This window comes from Lycium barbarum, chromosome 12 (genome assembly GCF_019175385.1).
Source record: "Lycium barbarum isolate Lr01 chromosome 12, ASM1917538v2, whole genome shotgun sequence".
Lineage (NCBI taxonomy): Eukaryota > Viridiplantae > Streptophyta > Magnoliopsida > Solanales > Solanaceae > Lycium > Lycium barbarum.
Genome location: NC_083348.1, coordinates 93,792,882 through 93,809,977, shown reverse-complemented (window position 1 = coordinate 93,809,977; position 17,096 = coordinate 93,792,882). Strand labels below are relative to the sequence as shown.

Here is a 17,096-nt window from a genome sequence, read left to right as displayed (position 1 = left end):
AGATACTCCCTCCGGTCCGTGTTCAGTTTATTCTTTTTATTTTAAAATAAGAGTCCATTTATATAATTAAAAAGAAATTAATTTTATTTTTTCAGATTTGTCGCTAAGTGAACCCGATCCAACACGTCAAAGTTAATACTAGTAATATGTATTTTAATTAAAAAAATCAATTCTCTTTTAAGAATTTAGTATTTTGTTAAAGGTTGTGTATTTTAAAACGGAGTGAGCACATATCTATTGGACTAATTAAATAAAGTTAATTTCCAAAGCAGCAATAATTAGAGAAATGCATAATAATTAATATATCGGGGCGCCTCCACTGACTACTCCACTCAACTAGTCCACTTCAACTATATTATATAGAGATTAAAGAAGCCACCATTTTTATACACACACCCAACAGCGATTCTTGAAATCAGATTTCCACCAAACTGTAATAAAAAGTGAAAACCTCCAACTTAGCAGTGAAAAAAAAAAAAAAACACAGAGTAAACTGAGAGTTATGGCTTCCAGAACCGCCGTCATCGCTTGGTAAGCTATTCAAACCAAGCTGATAATTTTTTTTTTTTTTGTTTATAGCCTCTTTAATTAATAAAAGTAATGACTATGTTTATTGTTATACATATATGTGTTTTAATGTTTAGGGGCTCTGGAGAAGATGGTCAATTGGGTATTGGAAACAATGAAGAGAAAGAATGGGTTTGTACAATTAAAGCTCTTAAATCAGAAAAAGTTTCATCTGTTGTTGCTGGCAGTAGAAATTCTCTTGCTATATGTGAAGATGGCAAAGTACGATTATACCCTTTATTTCTTTTTAGCTGTTACTGATTAAAGTTGTTATTTTTATGTCTGATTTTGGGTTTCTTGGTTGTGTTGGATAATCAGTTATTTACTTGGGGTTGGAATCAAAGAGGGACTTTGGGGCATCCACCTGAGACTAAAACTGAGAATATTCCTAGTCAGGTTAAAGCTCTTGCCAATGTGAAAATTGTTCAGGTAAGAGCCAGATTTTAATTTTATTTGTGCAAAAGAGTTGAGTTTGTTGATGTAGGTTTTAATGGGATTTTCTGATTGCAGGCAGCTATTGGTGGCTGGCATTGTTTGGCAGTAGATGATCAAGGAAAGGCTTATGCTTGGGGTACGCTTTCGCTTTGTTCATCTTTATCCTTATTTAAAAGCAATAATGTATTCCAAATATATCAGTTAGGGTGATTTCCAATAAAGAAAGTACAAAAAAGAAAGGAAAAGTTTCAATTGTTCTTTGCTTTGGTGGATTTTACCCACAAAGCTAACATCTATGAACTTTGTATAAATCTGCTTTAATAGGTTAAGACAACAAGGGCTCACCGTCAAACTAGCTAGGGTTGACTGTATGAATCCTCCATACCCATCTTCGCCTCTAGTTTCTTCCAATACTCAGCAGTCTGCTTTAATAGTTCAGTGTTCAAATTACTGGATTCTGGTGACTTGGAGCGTTAGTTATCTTCTCAAGTTCATGAACCTTGCAGGGGGTAATGAATACGGGCAATGTGGTGAAGAACCGGAAAGGAAAGATGACACTGGAAGGCCTATAAAGAGAGATATTGTGATCCCTAAGCGTTGTGCTCCTAAGCTTTCTGTTCATCAGGTGACATTCTCGTTATATTGATTCATTTCATAAGGAGCTGGACACGTGGAGTTTCTTTCCTTGTTTTGTTGGTTGATGACTCTGCAAAGACTTTTCCTTGTTTGTCTTGGTTCTTGATCCTGATAAATGCTTACTGAATACTGGAGCTTCAGGATTTTGGATATTTACACGTGCTCTCTAACCTCTAGTGTCTGGGTCTAAGTCTCACGCCAGCAAATTTATTGCTAATTCTTGTACTTCCTTTCGACAGAAATAGCTTTTACTTTAGTATTAAAACTTTACCTTATCCCAAAAAAAATAAAAAAATCGACAGAAATAGATTTAAGATATAGGTTCAAGTTCATTTGTTAAATATTTATTTCTTTTTTGTTAGGGAGAAAATAATTTACTTAGAGGTTCTCACTAACCGGATCTCAATACATGCAGGCCTATTAAATGCTTTTTCCCTTTCTGCTGGATACTTATATTATGTGCAGCGATGTTGGATGTGTTGTCTTCTTTGCCAATTAACTCCTAATTTCTTTACATAACAGGTAGCTGCTGGTGGTACACACTCTGTTGTTCTTACAAGGGAAGGACAAGTATGGACATGGGGTCAACCATGGCCTCCTGGTGACATGTACAGTCTATTCTAATCATTGGTCTCTAGTAAACATGATATGTACAATAAATTATTTTTTTTGTTTAAGAATTTCATAAGTGCTGCGTTAAACCTTGCAGAAAGCAAATTTCTACTCCTGTCCGTGTACAAGGTCTTGCAAGTGTGAGGTTGATTGCAGTAGGAGCCTTTCATAACTTGGCTCTTCTTGATGATGGAGTTCTAATGGCATGGGGTAATAATGAGTATGGGCAACTTGGAACTGGGGATACCCAGCCAAGATCACAACCCATTGCCGTTCAAGGGCTATCTGGTCTCACTTTGGTTTGTATTAATCCGTTCTTGTCATTTGATTGTGCTTTTGTTTGAAAGATGGTTTATACTTGATCATTTTGGTCCAACCTCTGCTTGTCCTTATATTTCTCTTCATTTTCTCATTAAGTACTTCGGTATATTGCACATTAAGTTGTTCATCATGTTAAAGGACCAGATGTTCAGTCCAGTTTCTTTGGATATTTATCTTACTGCATGAAACATAACAAGCCCTAATATTCTATTGATTTTAGAACCGAAATGGGCCAAAGAGTTATAATGAACACATAAGATAAAACAAGTATGTAAGATATTTCTGTTTTCATGTCCAGGTTGATATTGCTGCTGGAGGATGGCATTCTGCAGCTTTGACAGATGACGGAGAGGTATAGCTTGTGTTTTAATGTTTTATGTTAGTTCTACATAACATTCTCTGCTTTGTGTGTCCTGTACTTTTTTAAACAACGATCAGCATATATGTTACTTCGAGATAAATACACCTCTGGCTGAACGTTGGGCATCTGACCATATGTCATTGTTGTGGTACTGATCAAAGATTTCCTGATCTCCCTTTATTTCTGGCTTGTGCAAAACCTAAGTGAAAATACTTTGATGATAGGTGATTTCTTTCCTTTAGATAAATCTTTTTACATACAAATAATATAGTTAAATGAAGTTGCATATATTACGCAATGTGCATTTTTCTTGATTAGAGTACACCAGCTTTTTCTCTGATTCTCACAAGTGATACTTTCTTGTATTGCAAAGGAGGTTGTCATTATTCTAACAATCTTCTCCACAATACATGCCACTCTTTTTGCACTTGAAAAATTTCAAGCAATGGGTTGTCTGGCAGGTTCCAATGTGGTAGGCTGGTCTCACTCCAGCTCTTGAGATGTTAAATTTGATTAATTATTAAAAATGTTAGCATATATAATCATAGCACCCGCAAGGGTGGCTCAGTTAGTTGAGCATGGGGCTTCCATAACGGAGGTCTCATGTTCGAAACTCCCTGCCTACGACGGAGGGGGATTTGCCTTCTGGGTCAAGCTTGTCGCACGGGGCTTGCCTAGTGCGGGTTATCTCTCCTGTGTGGTTTGCAGGCTATTGCACTGGAGCGGGGTTTACTCTGTGCGCACCCAGGTTCCCTTGTCATAAAAAAAATAAACTAAAATAATCATAGTGCTTGGTTAGCAAATAGGTCCAACAGGAGGTCAATTTGGCGGATAAGTTGTCAAACTTTAGGTCTGTATTTTTGCTTTGTACTTCCATGAGTCCATGACCATCATTTTTGTGGGAAAGATTGCTTATGGCAGGGGTTCACCTAGATCAATCTGCAGACGTGGCTACACGTTCTCCCAGTTTGCTATTCTGTGTCTTGGAAGAGCCTGAATGCAGAATCATGACTCTCATGATCCTCTACAGTCAACAACCTGTGTCAACTGTGTGTTAACCTCTGCTTACTACAGGTTTATGGCTGGGGAAGAGGGGAACATGGTAGACTTGGATTTGGAGATGACAAAAGTAGTAAAATGTTGCCGCAACAGGTTCAACTTTTAGCTGAGCAGAATATTGTTCAGGTGAGTTGTTCATTTCTTTCATTATCAGTAGGTCTTTTCTCTGCTCATCACTATGGAAGTCACTGCCCTGTGCTTTGTCAGCACTCTTTGTGTATCCGATGGAGGTGCGACGCTATGGAATATAATTTGTATGTCCAGGAAAAATTATAATTGCACTCGTGCTCATTATTTTTAGACTGACTTTGTCTTACTAAGAGGCCTGCCTTTGCCAGAATCTTACTTGAGACTGAAATATTGCTCATCATCTAAGTGGCGTTGTGGCATGAATACGGCAGGAAGTCACAGAAGTTTCTAGAATTAAGGGGACACTATTTATACAAAATTATGTGTAGGTTAAACTATTATGTGAATACCGCGATGAGTATTAGTAACTGTCAAAGAAATGCAAAAATAATTTAGATTCACATAGTTCTTGATAAAGCACCCAAATAGCACCAGATAAAACATATAGTACAATAAAAATGCAAAACATGATGGAGCAGCAATGGAGAAAAGCAGCAAAATTCATAGGATGAAATAAAAGAATCAGGAGAACAGTCAGAGTGGAAGTCAGAGCTGAACTGAAGAAAAAGAAGTAAGAAAGACTGGAACTCTGAGAAAGAAAACAGCGAATCAGGGGTAAATAAAGGTGGAAAAATGCTCTTTTCTTCATCAAGCTCAGCTATTCTTCTTCTTCTTCTTCTTCTAGAGTTTGAGTAAAAATGTGGATTTTCTTCTGAGTTTGATTTTATATTTTCCATTGTCGTTGAGCTTCCCAGGGTGCAGATAGGGGAGCTTCAGCAATTTTTTTAGGCTTACACTCTATAATAGATTTTGAGTAAAAATGTGGATTTTCTTCAGCTATTCTTCTTCTTCTTCTAGAGTTTGAGTAAAAATGTGGATTTTCTTCAGCTATTCTTCTTCTTCTTCTGAGTTTGATTATAATAGATTTTGCTCGTTACACCGCTGCCCCAATATCTTCGTCAATGTTGGGGCATACTTAGTATCTATTTGTTATTTTAAAATAGGAGACTTGTGACAAAACATGTGCACGGCCAACTGACCAAGGACACATGCGCCTAAAAAATAAAAGAATGCAGGAAAACCAAAATAAAATGCAGAGAAAATGGCCAAATGAGCTCCCAACGTTTGATCGAAATCCCAACTACACATTTTACCTTTGCGGGGGTCCTATTACCCCCTTCCCATTACTGATTAACTCCTATCTACCCCATTCTATGGGACTGATGCAGCATAAATCAAAAGAAAAGAAGGGGGTGTCCTAGTCTTTTTTATTTTTACGAAATGTGAGTTGTCTAGGCACAAAGCCAAACAAGTCCAGATTAAGTCAAGTTTTTGCTCCTTAACCACATTCCAGCTAACATTTCGATTTTAAACAGAACATTGTTAAAAAAGCAATCTATATTCTCATAGAATATATATATGTTTTGGGACGGAAGGATTCGAACCTCCGAATAGCGGGACCAAAACCCATGGTAAGAGCATTTTAAAAGTGGAATATTTACCTCCCTAAAAGGCCACACCCACACAGATGCTTGCTGGTGAAACGCACGCGCTTGACACCTGTAAATATCAATTAATTTTTTTATTTTTTTTTTGTAATTTTTTGATTTGTTATCCTATTTTTTAATTTCTTTTTCTTTTTCCTTCATCTTCCTCAATCAAAACCCTCTTTCTTCTGCAACACCTCCAAAGCCATAGGTGAGACCATTTTCTTTCTCCATTAACACACACACATTCAATTTCATCTTCAATCATACATTTCTTTTCAAGAAATCAACCTATTTGGGTTCAAGAAATCTTCGCAGCCATTTAAAAATTCCTACAAGGGATAGTTCAAGACTCTCAAGAACGTCCTCCTTCTTCAGCTCCATCACGCCATGTCATTATCCTCCATCTCCGGCCAAATTCTCCTAGCTCCCACGTCGAGGTAATGCACCATAGAAGAGATTGATGAATCGGGTCGATTAAATTGAGTGTGGGTGTAGGCTGATCGATGAAATGTAAGAAGTATAACATTTGTATTTACTGCATGACCTGAAAATGGGAGCACTGAGGGGTTTTTAAGTGATGCGAAAGGGAGAAGGAGCGGCCTTGGGCTTGGCACCGGCGGTAAGTCTCGTGGCGACGGTTCTGGCGTAGCGAAGGACTGACCTGGCAGCGAAACTGGCCATTATTTTGGAACGCAAGGGCACTGAGGTAAAGGGCGGAAAGAGAAGATGAAAGGGGTGGTGGTAGAAGTTTTGGCGGCGGAGATGGAAGAGCTCATCAGTGTGTTTGATGGTGTTGCAGAAGAAGTTTTCACAGATAAAAAAAATAAGGAAAAACATTTTTAGAAATGAGATAGAAACAAATAAGGAAATAATAATAATTAAGAATACATATATTTATGAAAATAAATATTAAAAATAAAATTTTAATATTTGTTTTTGGTGCTCACTCTCTCAAGGAGAGTGAAATACACTCACTTTGCCATGCAAGCATTTAGGGGGGTAAATATTTCACGTTTAAAATGCTCAGGATCCCCGCAAAGGTAAGGTGTGTAGTTGAGATTTCGGTCAAACGTTGGGGGCTCATTTGGCCATTTTCTCTACTAAAACTTGGCAACTTGTGTGACCAATTGGTGTTTGATACCGAGATGCAACAGTATATTTTGTATCCGTGCTTGTTAGTTCGTCATAGGGAGTGGAAGAAGATTAATCCGATTGTGAATGCTCATGCTTGAGATAAGAATTTGTTTCTTGTTTCTGACTTATTTCGAAACTATCTACTCGTGGGCTTGGTCAATCTAATTTAGCTTTTAATATCTGTCTTTGTCTCTAATTTCTTGAGGTGAGTTCTCTTTCTAATGATGCAGGTTTCATGTGGGGGCACACACTCTGTTGCATTAACGCGTGATGGTCGAATGTTTTCTGTGAGTACCCGACACTGTTTTCCTTCTAAACCTTCAAATTTGCATAAGCTAGGCTCATGCCAAAGCCTATCTTTTTACTTGTTTGAAATCTTTAACGAAAACATGCAATTGTCTTGTCTAAAACTCTTTAGCCAATTTGTTATAGCAACAAACATTTGAATAACATTCTTGTGGGTGATCCGCCATCCCTTTTTAAGCTTTTGTTAAAAGCTGAAATGTGATGTTGAAGAATGGTTACACACATTTATTTCTGCAATAGGTAGAGTACACCTCATATTTCAATTTTGAAACATCCTTCTCCAAGGGAGTGCGACATATCAGAAAATTCTTACTTTGAACGTTAGGCACAGATTGGATATACAGGCGTTCGGTGTAATGGTGACTAACTACGATCATCGATAATTATTCTGTATTACTGTGTTTTTGTACTTAAGATAAAATAACGACTCATTGGCTATCTGTCATGTGGCAGTTTGGGCGGGGTGACCACGGACGACTAGGATATGGTAGAAAGGTGACAACTGGTCATCCATCGGAAGTTCCAATAAATATTCCGCCTCCAAGTGATGTCAGCAGCCCTGAAGGAGGGCGTTGGTGCGCTAAACTTGTTGCTTGTGGTGGCCGCCATACTATGGCGAGTGTAGAGTGGCAGACATTTGAGTCTGAGTAGTCACTTTAAAAGTATCAGTTTTAAGTCTGAATTCAGATGGTAGATATGTGGTTCACTGTCACTGTTGTATGAGGTGGTTGTACTTATAAATGTTATTATAAATATTATTGAGCAGTCTATGCAACTGAGGTGGAAATTAGGTTGGCGTTTACTGGTTCCCTTCTGGGAACTTAGTACTGTCTGCTTATGTTGTCTACTGGTGCTATGTTGTGACGAGGCTAATTCTACCTTCTTGCTGCTTAAATCTGAAACATTGGAATTCCAATGGCAGTAGGGCCATGTTTTGGCCTCGTGCACACAATACACTATCGAAAAAATTGGTTTCTGAACTCAGTTTTCTGTTCTTTCTTATTAAACCTTGCATTTCAATGCGGGAACTAACATCCCTTGCATCTAATGTTTCGAATCCCCCAGGATCCTTCTAAAACAAGAACCCATTTTTTATGTACAGCTGTTTCTTACCGTGCCAATTGATGAAAAAGGGAGTGAAATGTAAGTCTTTTAAACCACTACATTGAAGCAAAAACACTCGAAAGGCAAGCATATTTTCCTTTAGTTATAAAGCATACAAAGCACAAGTGTCCCTCAGATATTGAGTATACAATGTACAAGTTCTTAAGTCTAATCCGCATAGTGGAAGGCTCCCAATCCTATGTACTTAAACTTATATACACGAATCATGTAATTTGATCATCGAGAGAGCGATTTCGGAGCTGGACCAGGGGAGGCTGAGTTGAGCAAAAGCTAGTGCTGAGGTCCATAGGAACCATAAACAGGGCCATATCTGCTGCGAAAGATCCCAGCGTGCAACAACAGTATATAGAGCAATTGACTAACCATAGCTATGGTGATCAAGGCTTCCAAAGTTTGCTGTCCATTTTACAAAAAGAAGTCGACTTGGACTCTTAACAGAACAGTAATTTTGTAGCTAAATATAAAATGGTAATTCAGTAGTTCTGTTTGCAAGCAGAAGTCGAAATGAACTCTTAACAGAACAGTAATTTTGTAGCTAAATATGAAATGGTAATAGTAATTAATGGAGGTTTAGAGAGACACTTACCAGACGTTTTCCTCTGTGACCTCCCATTATTATCTGCTTGCAAACAAGACTGCATCATCATAAGTTCATCAAACACATTGATCAGTGATTTAGTCCTCTAATTATGGTGCATATTACCTGTTTTTTAGATTATCTGTTTCATTTAAAAAAAGAAAAAGAAAAAAGATTATGTGTTTCAGTGTTTTGTAAGATTTTCTGACAATCCTCAACAAAACATTTAATAGCCAGAGAGTATCTCTGTTGTACGTCTCACAGCCACTTTTACAACATTTTACCTGTTATAGCAAATAGCATGTCTTATTTTCAATATCATAAATTTTAGGTACACTTTAAGGAGGCTGACTTGTAAACATTTTGGATGACCTGACAGTGTAACAAAAATTTATATTGACTTTATTTTTTTTTTATTTATTTTTTTTGTGAAAAGGTTTGGTAAAGCCTTACACTTTCCATATAACTTAAACTCTTTTTAAAAAATTAAATAGTATCATATATTTTGGAACAAATTCAATTTGCAAATGACAAAATTATATGAACTAGAAGTAGTATAGGAGTAGTTAATACCCAAAAGCAAAAGCTGTAATGGCCCAAGAAATGATAGCAGAAGTAGCAGCAGTAGCCAAGCTTTGACTTGTCCATTTTCGGAGATGAACAAACCCAGCTAGCATAGAGGAAGCACCCATCACTCCCCCAATCAATGCAAACATCAACATAAAACTTGTTGATGTATTCCCACCTAAATCTGTTCACACATTGCACAAATACGTGCAATACAATTAAACATACTATCAAACAGAACTTAAACATGTTATTTTATGGAAATTTAAAGAGCTGAACTTACGGGGGTGATTTTGTTCTCCATCAATGTATTTGTCAAGTGACCAACCAGCAAGTCCTAGTACTATTAAATAAACAACTAAGTTTATGACCAAGAATGGTCCCATAAGGCTTCTGCCACCTCTTCCCACCGCCATTAATTGATTAACTTAACTTCAGCTGATACTCTAAGAGTTCCACCAATATTGCTTGCATTGTATAGTATTTATGGTTGTCTGGTTTTTTCCTGGAAATAGTAGTGTAGTGTTATGTTTGTTGGATACGTGGTCGCTTCAAGAGGACTCCATTGCTACACCTTTACAGGTGTTAGAAATTTGATAACCAAAAAAAAAAAAAAAAAGGAAAAATGCTGGTGGGCTCCAGGGCTTGCATTTATGAATTAAGCCCACTACTTCACAGTCTCTCTCCAAGCCCATAGTTCCAGGACCCCGGGCCTCATCATAAGTCAGCATTTTTTTTGCTCGGATTGGCCTTCATTTGGGGTGTTCTTTAATTTTTGTCCTTCAAATTGGTGGTCTTTTAAGTTTTGTTCTTCACCTAACATCCCGAGATTGTTGATTTGAACCCCAACTCAATTTTAAAAAAAAAAACGCTTGCAAATTCTGCCTTAAGACAGAATTCTGGCCATGCAAATTCTAGGTACACTTTAAGGAGGCTGGCCATGCAAATTTTGCCTTAAGGCAGAATTTTACAAATTCTATTCATGTACAAATTCTGCCTTAAAGGACAAAAGTTAAAGACCACCATTTTGAGGGGCAAATATTAAAGACCACCCCAGCGAAGGACAATCCTGTAAATTGCCCTTGTGTTTTCCTGTTCTTTGATGGGAGGGAGTGACAGAGTAAGATGTCATCCAGAAATGTGTTGGGATAGTCCATTTTTAATTTAGGGCTTCGGATTGAGAATTGACAACTTCTTGATAGAGAAGCTTTGCTGTGAATCCAAACTAGCAGGGCAAGTAGAAACGGTTAACGAAAAAATTAGTGAAAATTGATCATTTCCTCTATTGATCAACTACTACTATTTAATTCTTTATATCTGACTTTTGTCGTGCTTGAAGTTTACTTTTTTTGTTATTTTTAATCATGAACAATTTTTGCACCATTTGGGAGTAGGTCATATGTAAGTTGTAACTATGTGAACTTATATGTTTATGAATTTTTGACCGAAATAAGCTATTATTTAAATTAATTTATCAAAATAATACATTTTTTTTTAACATAACTAGAATAAATGTATTCCGCAGTAATGTATTAAGCATTATTTTATTCAAAAAATCTAACGGGCAAAAAAGTTAGTACTTGACGGTGTTAAAGGATAATACGTAACATTTTATCCTTAACGTAACTGAGAGTAACGACTCTAAGAATCCAGACACAGACAACTTTTATAACAAATTTGACATTGATTGATTTTAAAATCGTAATCCAAAGTGACGACTTTACGACTTCAGGCTAAAACATAACTGATAGTAATGTTCTACAGTTATCCAGTGAGCGAGTTTAATCTTTTGGTTTCGAAAGAATGAGATAGATCACTTTTATTATAACGATTTTAATTGCAAACCAATTAGTACAACGAGTTGTGCATTTGATGATAAGTTCATAATGCCTAAATTTTACATCATGGCTCCGCCTATGTTTAGAACATATTACGTACATGGTGTTTGGGAGTGTTCCTTTATTTGGAAAGTTTATACACTTGAGAAAAAATTTACCGTGAATTTATTTTTAACTATAGATATTTAAGAATATAATATTTATCCAATCGATTATAGATGTAGACAAAAAAACTCAAGTTTTTGCATAACAATTTTTATTGGTTTTATAAGTATGATATCTCGCTTATATGCGTCACATGAAACACGTACATTAGCAATGCATATTTTATCGTTGAATTGTAATTCACTTTAAAATGATAATGACAATTGATATGTCATGGGTAAGCAATGAAACACATCTAATATGTACTTATGAACATTATGAAATGGGTCTTAAGAGATTCACTCCAATTCAATTTATGTATTTTATTTAAAAAAATCTTTTCATATTTAAAATTATTTTTTATTTCGACATATAACATAGCAGGTTTAAAGTTATGTAAGAAATATTATAATATATTTATTAAAACCACAAAATTTACAAGGTTTTTAATTTTTTTAAAATTTCGTAACTAATTAAATTAATACAAATAAAATGAAATATGATGTATTTATATTTTTTATAACTTTTAGCTTGCACTGTCATAAGTTTAATGGATGAAAATGATCTATCTCATTCTTCTGAAACCAAAATATTAAACTCAGCTCACGGGTTCACTGTAGAAACGTTATTGTTAGTTACGTTTTAGCCTGAAGTCGTAACTCTGGGTTACAACTTTAAAATTAATCATTGTCAGATTTCATACAAAAGTTATCTGTGCGTGGATTCTTAAAATTGTTACTCTCAGTTACGTATTAAGGGTAAAACGTTACTCACAAGTACGTATTATCCTTTAACACAGTCAACCACTAACTTTTTTGCCCGTTAGGTTTTTTTGAGTAAATAATGCCTAATACGTTACTGCGAAATACATCTATTCTAGTTCAGTAAATTTTCAAAAAAAACGTATTATTTTGGTGAATTGCTTTAAATAATGGCTTACTTCAATAAAAAATTCTTATGTTTATACACTTGTTTTGAACCAACCAAATCTGGACAGACGAAGAAGTAAACATGATGATGATCCTGCGTTTTAAAATTGAACAAATATTTGCAGAGATCAACAGTAAGAAAATTTTGTAAAGCTTATTTATTCAAAACCTGTATACAACAAGCCTATTTACAAGGGGTATATTTGTGGTTTTAAATAAGCGCGCTTCAGCTTATATAGAACCCGTCTTCACCTCCAGCTAATGAGTTGAGTGGAGGTTCTATTACCAAAAGCAACGACGCAAGCAGCAGAATTAAGACCGAGACATAAACAAGAGATTTACAAGGATCTGAATATTGTTTGACAAGTGTGATTCCTTCTTTTTCACCACTTTCTGAAGATGCATTGTCCACTTGAAGAGTTGGACATATAAGAAAACCATATGCTATTCCCATCAATGTTGCTCCTAAATGTGCCCTGCAAACATCACAATAATTGTCAATTTCTTGGTTAAGTAATTATGGAAATTTTTACCTCCCTTTATAGTAAGTACTAACCAGTCATCTATAGGCCCAAAGTTGCTTAGGACAAAGCTGAAAGCAGTTGCTATTATTGCCTTTTCAATCATGCCTTTAGAAGCTTCTTTTCCTAGCATGTCTTTGTTCCGAGCTTGATAAACGAGCAAAGCTCCTATTAGAGCAAAACCAGGTCCCTAAGAAATGCAATTCTCGAATTAGATTTTCATTTTCCAAGTTGATCAGCTTTTAGACCTTATTACAACTACAATAATATTGTAGAAACATAAACTTCTGAGGAAGACGAGCATTCAACGGCAAATAGGCTGAACTTGAGGAAAAAAGAATCTGATATAATGGTAATGGAACTTACAGTTCCACCAACAGTTGGCTCTGGTGTGTGAAGAAAGCTGATCAAGTTACCAGAAATTCCTCCAAGAACATATATCAGGAAGAATGGAAATGAACCATATGATTTACATACTTGAGGCCCAAAACTTATAAGCACCCAACAACCAAGGGCTACGTGAAGGACTCCTGAGTGCTGCAACATAGCATATCAACAATCAAATTAAATGGATTTAACTTATATCCACTTACATTTATATTATCAGCGTAATTTAACAAGTTATCGAGTATTAATTGTCTTATCAGTACTTACCTGTAATTACCTTTTAAATGACCTGATATTGTAAAAAGCGTTTATACTGTCAGTATATAGAGTAAAACTCTTACTACCTAACCTATCTGTTTTATTCTTAACACCAAATTAAGCTGATCTTCCCTAATAACAGTTGCTATATATGCAGTTTTACTTCTGTATATCTTGAATAATTCTTTTCCACTCTAGGTTCATCATCAGAAACTGTTTATGTAACAAAAGTTAGTTAAAAGAAAGCAAAAGTTAAGTTTTTGTGTGTTTGCCGGTATCTTGGCATCTGGCAATCATAAAAACTTAATCATATACCATGGTTTCCAATATTATTGTATTTTTATGCAATTCTAGGGCAATTACTCATGTAAGGACGAACCAATTTCAATCTTGTACCAGAAACATCGGTGTTAGAAGCCTCCACCATTCACCAAGTAGGATCAAATGATTTATCTTCGCGCCATATACCATCGGAAGTGAAAACATCCCTATATCAGAGTTCCTGACCGGACTAGCTGTCTCGAAGAGGTAAACTGCAATGTTAATTGAAGCCAGTATGCCTCTGCATTAAGAAAGACAAAAAGCAGCAGAAAAGGTATAAAATTAGAATATGCATACACTATACAGTATAACTAAATTAGCAGTTGCAAAATTTCAATGGGAGGCTGATGTCTTACATCAAGTAAAAACTAGATGATTTTTCATTCGAACTCTGAATGTCCTTAGCTTTTAACTTCATGTACTGTTTTAGTTTCTTAGCCTTACCATCACTGTTGATCATTTTCATGGAAAAATATGATGCTTCTTCAAATGTGTTGTCATCAGAAGCAGAAAAGGTATGGCGTTTTGACTCTGCACCTGAAGATGATAAGTAGAAGAAATTATCACAACAATATAGTTGACATAAAGTTTGTTCATAGAATAGCAGTTCTTGCATTCTTACCTCCAATTTCTTTTCCACTAAAATCTTTCAAAGATCGCAGTGCCTTTTCTGCTTTAAGTTGATGATTTTTGCCTGTTAGTTTAGCTTTCTCATTCGAAGATGAATCTCCCGTGCTATCATGGAGTTTTTTGAAGTAAGATTCTAAGGCCCTCAGTTGCTTCTCCTGACTACTCAATGCAGATTTCACTGTCTCAAATATTCTTCTCTGAGAACTATGTGAAAGCCGGGATACAAAGGGGAGGTGTCTTTTATTCTCCCTATATACATGAGCTAATTTAGGGACAACCTGCTGAGGAATGCATCCCCTGGTATGAACTCTTCCTAGTGATACTGTAGTGCAGACCATTGCGTTTTTTTCAGCTATGTACTGGTTCCTTAAAGTAATTCATGGTCATCCTTGCTAGTGACCTTAGAAAATGTCACCTCTCGTATACAACTTATTGCATTTAAGATATGCTGATAAACTTCTGCAACAAGAATAAGAGTTGTGTCAGGATCAAATGGACTTCATTATATATGTAAATATCAATCAATTGTGTGAACTATAAAGTTTCTAGATAGACACTGCACAACATAGTGCAGTGATTGTGTCATGTGTGAGAGAAATCTCTAATAAAAATGTGCAGTTTTGATGTCCATAATTTTGAAACGCCTTTAAGTATTTATGTTGCAAGTTGACAAGATTTTCTAGTCATGCAATTTTTGACACAAATAGCTCTGCTCGAGAATAACATAATATTAATTAGTCCAAGGTCCAGACTTCTTTTGGAGACCTTTTAGCTCATGATAATGTTGTTCTGATTGTTTTGGGATAGGTTTGTTTTCTTGGCATATCCTTTGTATTTAACAAACACAGATACCTCTTTCTAATCCTTAATTATAGGATCAATTATTATACCCCTTCCTATTTACTTGTGGATTCTAATCCCTATTTAATGCAAATATTGTACTGACAATAGTGCATCTCAAGATTTAGTTCGATCAACTGCTAGAACACTATTGTTTCTCACACCAAAAGTAAAGATCAACTTACAAAACTATTGCAAAAGGAACATGGATATTAAAAGTTCCATGCTACAGTCTACAGATACTCTTTATTCCGCCTTTAAACAGATAAAGGATCACGGATAATTGGATATGTTTGTGAGAGTGTGTAATAAAACAAGACAGTTACAAAACGTATGACCTTTAGAGAAGAGCTAAAAGCGGTATTCCCCGAGAGTAGGAGAGATGTTCATAGATAGACAAAACAGCAAGTACCAGCAGCCTCAGTTCCATTTAATGCAGGGATTGTCTAAATAAAAGATGTGGAAGACGTACAAATTAAAGAATCGGAAAGATCTAAATGAAGTTGTACCTTATCTCCATTCTCCCAATAAAACTTTGCCAAGTTTAAATAAACGCCCCTATATCCATTAATTTGGGATTTGGGCAGGTCCCACTAAATCTAGTTCACTAAACCAGGATTAATGCTCGATAAGAAGTTTATTAGGTCAACGGACCAGCCGCATGGATAACGTCCTCCTCCTCATCCTATATATTTCTCTTTTTGGTTGTTTTTATTGTTTTTAATAGTAACAAGTAAACAGTAGTAGAGTTGTATATTCATTTTTTTGCGCGGATTGCCCTTCTTTTGGGGTGGTCTTTAAATTTTGCCCTTCAAATTTGTGGTCTTTAAATTTTGCCCCTCATATTTGTGGTCTTTAAGTTTTGTCCTTTGCTTGGAAAGGTGGGCGAATACATAAAGTTCTGGGTTCGAACCCCCGCTCAGGCATAAAATAAAAAAATAATTTCGCCAGGCAAGACTGGGGGAGTGTATGCCGGATCCAGCATATAATCTTTAAGGAAAAGCTAAAGTTATGACGGATCCGGCATAACTAAAAGTCTGCCCCATAAGACAGAATTTTTCCTAAGACATAGTTTAGTTATGCCTTATGGGGCAGAATTTTAGTTAAGGCATAACAAAATTATGCCCCATAAGGCAAGAACTTTTCTTAAGGCATAGACTTTGCCTTATAAGGCAAAATTTAAGTTATGCCTTAAGGAAAAGTTCCGCCTTATGGGCATACTTTTAATTATGTCTTTGGGGCACACTTTTTAATTAAGGCATAACTAAAAGTTTACCTTGAAAAGTAGATATATATATATATATATATATATATATATATATATATGCTTCAAGGCAAAGTCTGCCCCCTCCGGCAGACTTCTAGTTAAACACAACTAAAGGTCTGCCGGAGGGGGCATAACAAAATTTAAACTTTGCCTTATAAGCCAAACTTTTAGTTATGCCTTAAGGAAAACTTACGCCTTATGGGGCATACTTTTAGTTATGTTTTATGGGACACACTTTTAGTTAAGGCATTACTAAAAGTTTACCTTAAAAAGTTAAAAAAAATACGTATATATGCTTCAAGGCAAAGTCTGCCCCCTCCGACAGACTTTTAGTTAAACATGACTAAAAGCCGGAGGGGGCATAGCGAAATTTAAACTCTGCTTTGCAAATTTTTTTTAAAATTTTTGACTGAGCGGGGGTTCGAATCCGGAACCTATGGATTTTAGCCGAAGGGCAAAATTTAAAGACCACAAATATGAGGGGCAAAATTGAAATACCACCACAAAAAAAGCCCAATTGCGAATTGCCCTTGTATATTTAAGTACGCTATGCTTTACTGGCCCCACCAACTGTTACATCTTTAGTTTAGGATATGTGCTATCAATGAATTTTAATTTATGTCATAGTAGCTTAACTAACAT

The 17,096-nt window shown here is 35.9% G+C and overlaps 3 protein-coding genes across 5 annotated transcripts; 1 reads left to right on the top strand and 2 right to left on the bottom strand.

Annotated features, from left to right (window-relative positions):
* The first annotated feature begins 340 nt into the window (after positions 1 to 340).
* On the top strand, positions 341 to 7,840 carry LOC132621258 (ultraviolet-B receptor UVR8-like). The gene is made up of 11 exons (XM_060335448.1): positions 341 to 531; positions 645 to 789; positions 886 to 996; positions 1,078 to 1,138; positions 1,509 to 1,627; positions 2,161 to 2,246; positions 2,348 to 2,549; positions 2,870 to 2,923; positions 4,007 to 4,117; positions 6,975 to 7,031; positions 7,504 to 7,840. Exons 1-11 carry the CDS (start codon positions 503 to 505, stop codon positions 7,699 to 7,701), a joined length of 1,173 nt encoding a protein of 390 aa, XP_060191431.1. The 5' UTR covers positions 341 to 502; the 3' UTR covers positions 7,702 to 7,840.
* Positions 7,841 to 8,196: 356 nt separating this feature from the next.
* On the bottom strand, positions 8,197 to 9,841 carry LOC132621259 (membrane protein PM19L-like). The gene is made up of 4 exons (XM_060335449.1): positions 9,603 to 9,841; positions 9,326 to 9,503; positions 8,762 to 8,810; positions 8,197 to 8,571 (listed from the first exon to the last, which is right to left on the bottom strand). The coding sequence occupies exons 1-4, from the start codon at positions 9,733 to 9,735 to the stop codon at positions 8,446 to 8,448; spliced, it is 486 nt and encodes a 161-aa protein (XP_060191432.1). The 5' UTR covers positions 9,736 to 9,841; the 3' UTR covers positions 8,197 to 8,445.
* Positions 9,842 to 12,365: 2,524 nt separating this feature from the next.
* On the bottom strand, positions 12,366 to 15,847 carry LOC132623276 (RHOMBOID-like protein 9, chloroplastic). 3 transcript variants are annotated; one of them, XM_060338012.1, is made up of 7 exons: positions 15,697 to 15,847; positions 14,340 to 14,806; positions 14,074 to 14,254; positions 13,793 to 13,958; positions 13,118 to 13,288; positions 12,787 to 12,941; positions 12,366 to 12,706 (listed from the first exon to the last, which is right to left on the bottom strand). In XM_060338012.1, exons 2-7 carry the CDS (start codon positions 14,683 to 14,685, stop codon positions 12,457 to 12,459), a joined length of 1,269 nt encoding a protein of 422 aa, XP_060193995.1. In that variant the 5' UTR covers positions 14,686 to 14,806; positions 15,697 to 15,847; the 3' UTR covers positions 12,366 to 12,456. The 3 variants fall into 3 exon arrangements, with proteins under 3 accessions (XP_060193995.1, XP_060193994.1, XP_060193996.1); XM_060338011.1 differs by lacking the exon at positions 15,697 to 15,847 and adding an exon at positions 15,526 to 15,684; XM_060338013.1 differs by lacking the exon at positions 15,697 to 15,847 and adding an exon at positions 15,373 to 15,497.
* Between the last annotated feature and the right edge of the window lie 1,249 nt (positions 15,848 to 17,096).